The following is a 13,985-nucleotide window of genomic DNA, read 5'->3' as shown; positions in this document are numbered from 1 at the left end:
GAGTGCAACTTCATGACATAGTATCAGCCGCCTGGGTATAACCCCAGCAGAAAGCTCTCGAAAAGAGAATTGAAGAATGGTTCCCCAATGAGAAAGTTGACACTACCCTGCAAGACAGGTACGGGTCACCCCTCTGTTGCTCATTAAATCCGCAAACCACTTAACAGCTTTTTACGGCTCAGTGGGGACAGCTAAAACTTAAGTCCAGGATGGGTATAAGAACTCCAACAGAATTACCAATGAGAGTGGCAGTGATGCTCAAGCTGCCCACAAGAACTGAAGCTCTGGTCCCTTAATAGGTCTGACAGCCAGGTTGAATATTCACAACAGAATAAGGTGTACCTGAATATGGGATTATATCTTTATTTGTGAGATAACTACATTTAATATCCACAATAAAATTACGAGCGATTATATTTTCTGTTGCATAGCCTCATCCCAATTGGGGGAGAACTTTGGGGGAGATCATTGATTCCCTTATTACTTATGAAGGTGTTTTAGTTAACAAGATGTTATTGTGCAGTTTTTAATCGTCTAATGCCTACTTTTTTCAATGGACACACATATTTTCTCTTAATAAATCTTGGGGGGATGAACAAGTTTCTCACCAACTCTAATCTTTGTTTTATTGGCCAGGGGTGTCTACCTAGTTTTGAATGGTCTCTGGCTATTTTGAGATCCAAGTCATGTCTGTGTCCTTAGGCAAATAAGCATGGCTGCAAATGTGCGTGCAATAGTTGCTAGCATGAGTACTCACTTTGGACGCATTTGTTTTGTCGAGGAAAAGTGGCTCCCTACTCCAGTGTGGGAGTTGCATGGTCTATGCTCTTAATGTAGATGCGTGCACATCATTAAGAGCACTGCTATATATTTTCTCACAGCACCTGACATAGATCACCCAATTTCATCCCTCTTCAATCGGCAAAAGTTGTAACCGCTCTTGGAGGATAAAGGATATACCATCTTCTCATCCCGCTGTCCCTTTGTGTTCCCCACATCCACCTTTACTCCACAAACTCTTAGGGCTTGAATCACAGAGCATTTTCCAATGGGATTGCACCATTATAAAACACTGCTGTGAATCAGGCCACTAGTCTGGCACTTATATAGGTCGACTCTGCAGCTCCATATTTCCCTTCTTGTTTATGGGGAGGGACATAAAAACAATTGTAATATGGCCAAGAATCCTCCACACCTCAAGGGATAACTCCAGAAAATCCCGAGTCCATCACAAAGCCATACACAAACTAATTCTATCAATGTACTAGAGAGCGCCTTAACAGAAACCGCTGATACAGTGGGCACATATTTACTATCCCTCTATCCAGTGCAACATTTATTTGATCCTTCACAAATGATTACACCTTCTCTTAAATCCTCTTGTACATTCCCAATCGTTTGTCTGTCCATCTCTATTCTAACCCACTTTCACTAGCCGCTCAACTCTTCTTTTCATTTTCTTCCACAGTCAACAGTCAGGTGTACTCCACACTGGGGCACAATATGCCTCGATTCAGACAAGTCTCAGCGATGTAGACACCTGAGTGGTGATGGGCACAGTATAAATGCTTATTAACATTATATAACTTACGATAACACATATAGTCTACCAAACCTTTGTTTCTTTCTGCTCCACTCTGGGATGTAATCTTCTTGCTACCTCCATTCTTCAAAGTGCAGCTTTATGATGCTTGCCTTTTATTTCCTATGTTGTTTAAGTTACCACTTTTTATTGTAAATCTTTGCAGCCCTTTGCCCTCAGCACTTTATAAATTCAGATAAATTCATAAGTAAATAACCTCAAAGGGAAACATTCAACTTCAAATTTTGTGAAAATATGTTTGCCTTTTCCGTTCCCATACATCATAATATATTAACAAGGCCACATCGGTGAACACAACTTCACAACTTGTAGGCAAAGTACAGAAAGAGAGGTTAAATGCCTATTTATATGGAGAGTGTGTGTAGCAGAATCCATTGATTGGTAAGAAAAGTGATCACTCCCCTCCCTTTATTTTCCCGTTGGATAGCAAATTCATATCTATTCAAAGCCACTATAAGTAGATCTCCTTAGATTGTATTAGCGTTCCTTCACCTCACACAACTTGGGGGTCACGATACTCATGGTGTTTCTGTACATGAATATATAGAGTTATAGGTACAGTACCAATTCCTGAACTGACAAGTGGCGGGAATTTGTTTTCATGAGTCTGTAACTGGCTGAACCACGTCTTCCTCCTTGTTTCCACACTAGTTGCAGGATATGGGATTCTGGTGGTAGGCAAATGCCCGAGGGTAGAACTGAACCTCATTTCATCCAAGATAAACAGATAATATGGGTACATCTGTTGGAATCTGATTATGCTCCTGCTCCTGCTGTTACAGCGTGACCCAGCATGACCCAATGAGACTGGACTCATTATTTCACTTTAGGAAATTATAATTGTTCATTTATAACACGCTTAATACCAATAAGTGGAATCTAAGCGCGGGATCGGGCTTTGAACCTGTGCTGAGCTGCACTGTCTTGTTTCCAAGACAAACGAGTTTCCCCTGAGCTGGTTGATTTTCATGAGCTTGATTGTTGTTCTCGCCTTTTGAATGTGTTGCAGTTGGCTCTTTTGGATGATTGATAGATGTCCTCGAAGTCTCCGTACATTTCTCTTTGTTCATTGTCTGTAGACTAGCTGGTTCTTTAATTTCATTCGGTGTATTGTTCGCCTTAGTAAATCACGTTTTGGACTACATTTGGTTATTTGTATGGTGGCCATGCTTGTTGTTTGCTCTGTTTCAATACCATAACTGGTCTCACAGGTGAAATATTTGTTCTCGTTGGATGTTTCCCTGCAATACTAAAATTAGTCGATAAAATGAATCCATGGGGGTTCAAACAATTTGGCATACTTTCACAGTGTTCAGCAGATGTAAAATGCCTTTTTGGTGAAACATTCCGAAATAATGTATCATTTCAAATCACAATGGATCATAGCATTGGTGTGCATCTTCTACTCCACATTATGACAGGCAAACAAAGAGTGTTTGGCCCTGCATGTGACTGCATGAAACTGCTATGACGTAGTTCTTCACGATTTTGACCATTTGGTAATTTGTTGTGTGTTTGAATCAAAACAGTGTAGTATGTCCCTTCATCTGAAGTTGCTCCACTCCAGAGAGTTCACATGTAAAACCAGAGGGCAAAACCTGTCCTCACCACCTATGTACCTAACACTCTCACACTTACTTCACAGATGCTGACTTATTAAGGGAACCTCAACACAGCTCAGAGGCCCCAGCCTCCCCCAACAAACTAAGGTCTCACATCATGGACAGAGTTGGTCTGGGCTCACCAGTGAGGTGCAGGAGGTCCAGCGATACAGGGGTGAGCAGCACTGTCCCATTGCTGGATCAGGACACATGCACAGAAGAAGTGGGCCAAGATGACGAAAGTGATGAGATGTGTGACTCACCTGAAAATACCTTCTCTGGTAAGTAACTCTCTTCAGGCTCGAGACCTTTTGCTTTTTGAATTTCCCATTACAGTATAAAAATGTTCACACGGAAGGCGATCCAGATGTGCCTGAACCCAAGGAATGACCATGATTGCCTAGAAATCTCCCGAATCCTGATACTAATCCCCATTCAAATCTATGCAATTCCACAAAAAGTCCATACAACTAAAACAATGTTTTTCTATTAATTTACAACCAGATGTGTTTTTGAATTATGTATCGTATGGTATGGTAAAAAATTAGATAGTGAACAACGTGAAATACATTTCCACAAAAATTGGGCTGGTTTCAGACACAAAACAACATTAATTGTGTAGATTCCCTCTGAATATTTTACAAATTTGAAGTGTCAATTGTACTGTACATCACTTTAGATGGCAAGCCACCCTCCCCTTTACTAGATGGCATCAACGTTCTATGGACGTTTCTCACAGAAGATTTAATCAGAACTAATTATTCCAGACAGGAAAGCATTTTCGGAATATTTTACAATTGCCCCCCAAATGTTAAGAATAAGGGGGTTCATTTCAGCACAATGATTGAGAATTATGAACACATCAAAAGTTCTGCATATATTTTCCTGGAGGCTTCACTAAAACGTACTAGACGAATTTCTGATTTTTGCAGAATGCAACATTTTGTGGAATTCTTTGGACATTCCTATGACGTATTCCAATAGAAGGACTTAATTGCCAGGACATTTCTTCAGGCATTTAGATTTACACAATTGCTGTGGTATTGTACACAGTAATCTCTTCTGGAACCACGAAACCTGTGCTGGACCAGTCAAATCCATAACTAGCAGTGTCATATGTGATTTACCCCATGGTTCTTGATTATCCCCACTCCATTACAATGCATTCATGCAGCCACTTGACCAAAATCATTAAGGTCCTACTCCTTTAATTACAACTGTATGGTATAGTATGGTATTATTTATATAGCGCCTTTAAACAGTCAAGTGTTTCAAAGTACTCAAGGAGGGTGGGAGCATGGGAAAAAAACAAACAGTTTCTCAGAGCCCTTGAAATTCTGAGACGATAATAGTCTGCACGGACAGAGTAAGTGCGTGAAAAATATATTTAATAGTTTGCAAGACAGCAAATAGGCCTGGCGGCGATTCTGCAGTTTTAACAATGCAATTAAGGGGTGAAGACAAGGGAGACAGACAGACGATCTTCAGGCACAGTGCGTACGGATCGAGCAAGTGCACAGAGGGTCACAGGAAGGGGGAGGATCAAGTGCAACAGGTTGGTTGAGAAAGGGTTAAGTGCAGAGAGAGCCACTCTCTTTGGTTAATTTCTCAAGTGCATTGGGTGAGGTATAGAGCCCTAAGGCAAGTGCGAGAGAGGACTGGCGGGGGTACCCGGGAACAGTGAGACTCAGAGGTGCACCCGGCGGCCAGTCAGCATGCTGTAAGGAAGAGGAGGGAGGGAGCAAAAAACAGAACTGTACTAGCAGGGTAGCGGGAGACAGAAGGAAGAGGAGAAGTGGAAAGTCTTGAGGAGTTTCCAGAATTTAAGGAGATCCGGTTCAAGGCATAGGGTGGCAGGGAGGCTATTCCAGAGGGGAGGCACCTGCAGAGGATAAGGATCTCCCTCCAAATCTCTGCTTGGAGAATCGTCTCACTCGCAGAATGTTGGAGGTAGATGAGCAGAGGGCTCGTTAGGGATAGTATTAAGGTAAGCAGCATTTTAGGTAGGTAGGTTCCAGGCCCCAGAAAGCCTTGTGGACAACGTGATGTGGTTGTGATGTGCTCAATCTTAATAGATCCAACATCCTTTAACTTTTCTACTCTCTTTTCCAACTCCAACCACCACCAAAGAAATTTGAGCTACCTCCAACCTTCTGCGAGTATGCTGGGATCATTCAGTTCTCAACCTTTGTCAGAATTAGGCAACATTTATTAATGGTTCTTGGTTTGTTAATTGTTTTATTGATCCCAACTTTTACTTCGTATGGGGCAACTTGGCACTAAAGAAACTTTAAATTGCTACCATTATATTGCCTGCTGGCTAGTTGGAGAACAGCAGTGGGTTTAGCAGTTTCCTGAAATGTTCTAATTATGTGACAGATAGAGTGACAACTAAAGTTGTTCTCTTCTAAATTCTTGGAATTGAAATGAATACAAAGACAGAGGGCCTTAGAGGTTGGGTGGGTTATTTAATGGATATAAACAATGCAAAGCCTTTTGTCACCAGCAACCAGTGGAGAGAGTCTGCATGAGAACTATGCTACTGATGGCCACACTGAAACAGAAGCCACGCTGCAGCACTTGTCACTCTCTGCACCCAATAAAATTCATGCTGTGCAAAACCAAGGTAGACACACCTGGTATAATCCAAAAGAGAAAGGACACATGTTGCAATAGCTTGGAGCAGATGAGGGAGTGACAAGTACAGAAAGATGAATTTTAAGAACTTAAACTGGAAAAGGTCACCTTTTTCTGTGACTTCCACCAGAATGGGCATGGACAACTTAGCCTCAATGAGGAAACCAAGGGTCTTTACAGTGGTTACTGGTTGCAGGCAGTTGCATGGATACATTTCCAGTGAAGCCTTGCTGACCTTACGCTGTTTGATGTAGCCCATATGGCATGGCATCTAGGACTCGGCTATCAAAGTGCTGTACCTGTGTCCGAAAGTGAGGTCAGAAACTGTATTGAAGAACTCATGCTTTTTGTGTATGATGATACATGATACCATGATATTACAGGGTAACTGCATCTGCCAGGGTGTGAGTACTGTTTGGGATGAGTTCAAGTTGGTGGTACAGCAGGTAACACGTGTTGCTGGAAGTGTGTTTCCCCAGGACATGTGATGGGGAGGAGGAATGTGTAAAGGACAGAGACATATCTCAAATTGTTTTGGTGGTGGTTGGAGTTGGAAAAGAGATTAGAACAGTCAAAGGATGTTGGATCTATTAAGATGGAGCACATCACACCCCCAAATTTGGGTCCCTAATTGAGGGCTCCAAGTTTGGTCTCTCCGAGAAGCCAGAAAGAGAGCCACCAATCATGCACTAGAATGAAAACAAGAGTTCAAGCCTCTGATGAGTCCGGTCTGAGCCCCTGGGAGCACCGGAGTCCCAAAGTGATAGCCACAGCAGGCAGAAACACACGCGGTTGTGTTGGAAAACGCTGCGGTTTTCTTTCCAAGTTTCTCAGGCTCCTCCGAGCCGGAGGAGCCTGAGAAACTTGGAAAGAAAAACCGCAGCGTTTTCCAACACAACGTTGTATTTATGTTTGCGGTTGCTTCAAAAGTGACCGCAAACATAAATACGTTTTTAAAGCTGCGGTTTTATTTCTAAGTTTTCCGGGCTCCTCCAGCCCAGAAAACTTAGAAAAAAAAACGCAGCTAGTGCTTATTTTTAAAAAAAAAATAAATAGCACTTACCGAGATTCAGCTGCAGCTTTCCTGCTCTGGTCTCCGGTCCCCGTCCTCCGCCTACAGCACTAATGAAGGGAAAGCCACCCAGCGGTAGCCTTTGTTTACTACAGCTGGCTGGCTTTTCCTTCATCAGTGCCGCAAAAGCAAAAGCCAGCACAGGAGGGCCTCCATTTCACAAAATGGATGCGCCCATGTGCTTGCTTTTGCGAATTTTGAGCTTGAATAGCTCAAAATTTTCATAGGAAGTTTTAAAACGGAGAATGCTAGTATTTTTTTTTTTATGTTGCCTATCTATTTTTTAAATAACATTTTTTACTAGAGCATCCCTTTAAGCTCTGGCTTCCTCTTTCCCAACCTCCCACTGAAACACCTATTCCTCCTCCCATACGTCCACCCTTCTTTCTATGTATCTACCTGAGCTACTCTGCAGCTGGCCGCCACAATACTCCTTCTCATCACTCCTATCCACCATAGACAGCAAAAAGAAACTCACTCCTGAGTCCCTGTTGTGCCTATGGTGGCCATATTGTTTAGAGTAAACCTGTGCCTTGGTCAAGTGGCACAGGGAGTAGAGCGCTTGCTTTGACATCCGTGCAGTCTGCTAACGCAGGTTCGAATCGTAGCGCTATATAAATGCCAAATTATTATTATGAAGGGGCGTACGTTCGCAAACGCCTCTTCATTAAAGGGAATGTTCTCCTTCGATTTTGTTGAAAACACACAATTAGAACTCTGTGCACTATGCCAGTGTGCTAATGGAGCTAACAACCACGCTCATTGTTTGGGTTGGCTATTAACAACACACTAATTTGGGGTCATCCAGACAAAATGAAAATAAACTTAAATAAGGAGAGGTTTAAGACCAGATGCTGGATATGGAATGTGTTAATTGGCTTAGAAAAACATTAGATATTAGGGGGAGTGGGGGCAGTGCTCATAAGTATGCAGTTTGGTTTCAATGGAATGTGCATTGGGTTCGCTGCAATTTGCAATTTGGAAATGACTAGCAGAAGTATTTGGGAAATAGTGGAGTCTGATGAATGATCACAAAAACACATCTCCGGCCAAAAGTGTGGTTAACCTGAATGATTTTATTTAAAGGGCGTATAATGAATCGGTTTGTGGACTTGCCACTTCTCTGTGCATATAATACAGTTTAGTGTGCAACAGGGGAAGAGGCTGATATGCCTTGATTGTTTACGGGTAATCTTCATTACTCCTAGTCCTACTCTTCCTCAGCCAAGTACTTACTCTTGAAGGCGACCTGCCTTCATATCAGCAATTCCCGAATTTGCTTTATCCTTTTGTTTCTACTTAAATGAGCATCCACGCCATAAAAGGATAGCACTTAACAACAGGTATCCTGCCTTATTCCCAAGATGTTGAAGCCATCAGAAGGGATGGAATTAAGAACTCCTGGAAAAGTTGACCAGTGAATACATCCTTAGGGCAAAAAAGGGGGTCAGAGCGTAGTAGCCTCTGGAGAGATATCTAAGTAGGGGAAATAACACAGCAGGGCCCCCAACTCCTCTATTCTTCTAGCAGATGTAACACCCACTAAGAAAGCTGCCTTTATCAGGAGAAATGTGAGCTTGGCTGATTCAAGAGTTTCAAAAGGGGCACACCACAGAGCCCAAAGCCTTGTAGTGGGTCACAGTTGAGGGTCAGAGATTTATTAAAGGAGTGAGCCAAATCTAATTGGTTATGGAAACTTGCTACCAAAGGCTTGTCTGACTCCATCCCATTCCTAGGGTCCCTCATAGCCCCTTAAGCTCTTGATGGCTGACAGTTATGCCCTAAGGGGTGGTGGGGGGAGTGTGCTAGCCCCATTTGGAACAACTCCTGAAGAAACCTGTAAAAGGAAACTGCCCTGCACTCCAATATAAGCACATCATTCCTGCAACACAGGCCATGAACAAACACCAGTGACAGGCGCAGGATCTACGGGATGACGGTCTCAGAGACCCCAGGATAGATAAATAAATATCCCCTAGAATACCTTGGCTAAACTACCCCGCCCTTTCAACATCCAGGAAGCCCATTTGCATCTGCTGTTAAGCCAAAAGACCCCTGGCCTGATGATCAGGGGTTACCTGTGGGAGGATTGGCTGGGCAACAGAGGATAGCCGAAAAAGAAGGGAAATCCGCACCCTCATCTGCCAGTGTGTCATCACCAAGATCACTAAGCATATACTGCTCCTGACTTCCTGTATTGTCTTGGAAATCAGAGGAACTGGAGGAAAGCTGTAGAGGCGGTTTCTGCCCATGGAATTGAGAGAGCATCTATTCCCCAAGCTGTTGGCTCAAAAAAACTTAAACAGAGCAGAGGAAGTAGGGAGTTGTCCGCCAACACAAAAATGTCCAATGCCGAAATCCCAAAAGTCCTGGTAATCAAATGGAAAGCCACCTGAAACAGGGTCCCATCTGCTCAGGCCACAACTGTCACATGTGACCTCAAGAACACACATTGGCCCTCATTACAAGTTATGCCGGTAGCCATGCCGCAATTTGCGGCATGGCTGCCGGCAAAACCGCATCCGTGTCCGTGTCCGTGTCCGTGTCCGTGTCCTCGGAATGAGGACTTACCGGACCATTCCGAGTCCGGATGGCCCGGTAATTCCTCACTCGAGGACACGGACACGGTTCATCCCCATTCCCATTTCAGCCCCCATAGGGCTGAATGGGAATGGGAGAGGGAGTAAACAACGGGCCATTACGAGATGGCCCGTTGTTTGCTCCCTCTTCCCCTCGCGGGACCCGGTATGCACGCCTGGTTTTCCCAGGCGTACTTAACGTGTCCCGCGAGGGGAACTTGTAATGTGGCGGAACGGGTTGAATGGCGCCGCAGCCTTTTACGGCGCCGTTTAACCTGTTCCGCCAGGGTCGTAATGAGGCCCATAGTCTGAAAGACATTCCAAGGATTTTTATTAGAATTTTTAAGTATGTCCAACTAATTGCCATTCTTCACTCTCTCGTCCTCCTGTGGACTCCCTCGACCCTAGCACAGGCATCCCTAATCCCCAAGATGGTGGCCACTAATGATTGGTCACCCAAACTGTTTACTATCTTCTGCTATTGGGCTGAGTGCATAGAGGCAGAAGCTTTAGCTGTCTCCCTCCCTCCTGGATTGCCTAATGGAACACTAACCTTCCCGCCATATCAAATGACGTGGTTAAGATTGTGCCTGCCTCAGACACCCTGCTCTTTACACTGTGCCCTTCACTCACACCCTCTCTTTCTGCCTCCTTCTCCCGTCCTCCTGTCTCTTCATCTTTTCCTCCATTGTCTCTCTGGTCTTCACGCACCCTATCTCTCCCATTTTCCTCTTGCCTCTCTCCCTCCCTCTCCTTACCTTTCATAACACCACCCCTTCACCTCTTAGTAGATCCCTCTTCCCACCTCCCACTAAACCCCTCTTATCACCTCTCACTAAGTACAAACCACTTCTCACCTTCCACTACACCAATCTTCTCTCCTCCCACTGTAAACCCTCTCATCTCCTCTCACTACACCCCTCTTCGCTTCCTACATCTTACCAAACTCCATCCACTGATCTCCTCCAACTACATTCACCCCTCCTGCTTTACTCCACTCTCACCACTTCTCCCAGTGCCGCATTGCACTCTCCCTACACCCTCCCACCATACACTTTCTCTCTCTCACTTTCAAACTCTCCCTAATTACCCCTACACTTTATCTCCTCCTCTCTATATATGTGCTATATATGTCTTTCGCCCCCTTTCTCTCACCTTTTACACACACACACACACCCTTTCTCACACTACACTGCATACCACATGTACCACTATCTCTCACACCCAATACCTCACCATCAATCTCTATCTATACTTCAACAGCCTCTGCCACCTCTTTTTCCACCCTCCTCAGTGGTCTCTTCATTCACTGCCACCTTTGCCTGACATCACCTGAATAACCCGCACTCTGTCTCTCATTCACTCCCCTGGTCTCTTCCTGAGTTTAACTCCCCAACCCGCTTCCATTGGTTCCAGCATGTATGTGACTCTGTGGGACAATATGTGCCTGTCTTTTCCCCAGGAGCTGGGTTACACAGGTGGAAAGCTTTGAAAACCTTCGAGGCCCCTCTTCCTTTTTCTGCATGGTTTTGTTTGTAGCCTCTAATGGTGCAAGCGAGCAGCCAGGGGGTCAGGCTGCTCATTTTGCTTGTAGCCTCCTCCATGTACTGGTGAGTTTTCTTCTCAGTTCGCTGTGGGGAGGAGTTTTGTGTTTCTCCTGCAGCCGCTTCTTAGTCTCAGTTCAATTTGTGTTGTGCCACCATTCCTCTGGGTTCTGTTTGGGTTTGGCGGGTTGGGTGTTAAGATTCTCATTTCTGTTTGGCAAGGGCATTTCCAGTCCATTCCCTGTCTGTTCTTGATTCTGTTCTCCTGGCTCCGGTCCAGGTTTTCCTGGTTGCTCCCTAGTGCCCTCTGGGAGTTATCCTGAAACATAAAAGAGAGAACAATGGCCAGAAATAGTACTGGGAGGCATTGAGATAACCATTGCCAGCATTTATGGAATGATAGGGGGTTTCAGGGACCAGGACCCCCATGACAGGGTCATGGCCATGACACTGTCACATACATAACCTGCTGATCGAGACATAAACTCAGCTCCTATGTCACCTTTCCAACAACCTGTACCTCATACCCCACTTGGCAATTCACAAATGCCAGGGCTGTCGTATTGCCTGTTCTCGCGTATGGCCTGCTTTCCTCAGATGTAAGTGGTTAAGAATTGGAGAAACCTGTAAACTGCTATTAGATGCTTTCAGTTAGAAGATGCTCCTACATAGACTGCAAAGCCTGGATCTTTTGCTGTTCCATGAGGGACCCCACAACACCCGGCACTAGTGTTGATGGTAATTGTCACAAGGACGGATGTTAAGGGGGAAAACCCCCTTCCTCAGGTTCCTGGGTTCCAGTCACCACTACAGTTGCATCCTGAGGGAGTCTGACATTGGAATCATGTTCACGAATCCCTAAGAGGTCTGTGATCACTTCTGATGGAGCTGTGGCAGCAGGGCATGGAGGTGCTGAAGTGCCCAAGATGTTATGAAGACTGATGACACCATCAAACTCTGGAGTCAGAGTCAAGAACTCACTGGAATTTTGGCTGGCTTGGAGAGCTTCCATACTTCATCAACGTAATGCGCCTATACTTCCTTGTGGATCAAGCCCACATTTGGAGCTAGAACCTTCATGAAAACCCTTGGTGCTGACCTTAGATGGAAGGGAAGGACAATGAACCGCAAAGCCGAGGTACTTATGATGCTCTTGGTGGATTGGCACATGAAGATGAGCATATAATAGGTCCAATAAAGCCACCCGCTCCTCCTGTTACTCTTGAAACGTAGCTTTCAGACAACCGTCATCCCTTGCTTCATATCCTTCAGAATTAGAAAACTGTGGAAGAACATTCTAAGTTATCTGCAGGCACAGGCATGATGCAACGACTCTGTCTTAAAACCTGCAGCTCCTTTCTAAATGCTTCGCTTTTCACCCCATCATTGGGATGGGGGTCGACCACACCTTTCTCCAGTGAACTGTTCCCAAACTGTGTCCTACACCTATTACTGATAATTTCCTGTACTCAAGGCTATACTGCAGCCACTTTCCTTTGATTAGCTAAGTGCTTCAGCCTGCCCTGGCACAGGGAGCTCCTCAGCAGAGTCAAGACTGCTGAGCCTTGACAGGTGACTGATGTCTTCTAGAAGAGAGAGGAGTGATGTGTCTGCCATGAAACACTGACCTTCCTCTGCCCGCATTGCTTATGTACATGGGCTTACTGGAGTTTGCCGGCTTAAACTTCTGCAAATGTTAATTACTCCTCCTTATAAGCTGAGTACCAGCATGTTTGATCCTGAACATAATCTACCTTCTCCTCCAATCCATCCCAAAATAGCTTAGCCCCTTGGAATGGCTGCGGAAGAGGAACTGTTTTGGGAGAATTGTCCATTCTGCCGTCAAGAACATGGATTTGACACCTGGCTGAGACAGTCACGCCCATTGTGAAGACAGCATCCCTTACCCATTCATAAGCCAGATCAGACAGCAACTCTGTTTGCTTATGCATCCCTTCAATGGGGTCAGAACAATTTGCCTCTCCTCAATTTTGTCATACAAAGATTGGAAGTCATCTAAGAGTGTTTGAGCAGGTTTAGGTCTACTTGATCGAAAATATTTGACCTTTTTCCAATTTGACCTATTTTTTGGGTCCTGCTTTTGGTCATAAATGTGGGGGGAGATCCCCCGCACATCCCCCCAACAACCCCACTTCTCCCCACCTTAAAGTATATCCTTACCCCTCCACATATATTTATTTAATTTAATTTGACCGAAAAAATGATCAAAACAATTCGGTCAGATTGAACATTCCGAAATGCTTTTCGATCAAGTGTGCTAATACCTTTGAGCCATGTCAGAGCCATAAATATGTGTACACATGGACAGATGAGCACCCCGAAAATGTCTTCTTCAGTGAGGCATCCCCATTCCTCTCATACTAATCCCACATCCCACATCGGCTGCATCCTCCAGAGCTATAGATGATGGTCGACCAGATAAGCTTGGCAAAAGGGAATCTTCTTCTAAAGGGGTGGGGGAGATTTCTCTCTTCCCCCACCAGGTGATAATGCCTCTGCATCAAATGGGGCCGCACAATCTCCTCTGGGTCCTTCCGTTCCTTAAAAGCTTTCTTCTGGATATCAGGAACGAGGGGAAGTTCTGTCTTAACTGTCTCCACCATCTGTCTGACCGTAGGGTCATCTCCAATGTCCTGTGTTTCCCCCTTTTCAAGTCTTATGTGGGCTGATAAATGTGGCCACTGCCTCCTTGTCCAGATACTTCCCTTTGGGTTTCTCTGGCCAAGAGGAAAGAATGTCCCTCTTTTGTTGCTTTCCACTATGACCATGAGCAGTTGCTTTATTTTCTCTGAGAGCCTCTCGAATGAGCTCCTTTAGCCTTTCAGCAGATTTGGATCTCCTCCATTTTGCTTGATTCTGAGGCGCGGGATCACACGATCATGTTAAAGCAGAGCAAGTCTCTATGTTCTTTGTTTGCTCCGTATGTTT

The 13,985-nt window shown here is 44.7% G+C and overlaps 1 protein-coding gene and 1 long non-coding RNA gene across 2 annotated transcripts in view; one reads left to right on the top strand and one right to left on the bottom strand.

Moving 5' to 3' along the window:
* The window catches only part of LOC138513710 (uncharacterized), a 107,308-nt gene that overhangs the window by 61,583 nt on the left and 31,740 nt on the right, over positions 1-13,985 (bottom strand). The window lies entirely within an intron of this gene.
* ISX (intestine specific homeobox) overlaps positions 1-13,985 on the top strand; it is a 73,620-nt gene that overhangs the window by 47,370 nt on the left and 12,265 nt on the right. The window contains exon 2 of the mRNA XM_069628783.1: positions 3,249-3,485. Coding sequence (XP_069484884.1) covers positions 3,249-3,485 — 237 coding nt within the window. The remainder of the gene's footprint in view (positions 1-3,248; positions 3,486-13,985) is intronic.

Source organism: Ambystoma mexicanum, chromosome 12, assembly GCF_040938575.1.
Source record: "Ambystoma mexicanum isolate Mex_15411 chromosome 12, UKY_AmexF1_1, whole genome shotgun sequence".
NCBI classification, from domain to species: domain Eukaryota; kingdom Metazoa; phylum Chordata; class Amphibia; order Caudata; family Ambystomatidae; genus Ambystoma; species Ambystoma mexicanum.
This window is presented reverse-complemented; position numbering and strand designations above follow the sequence as displayed.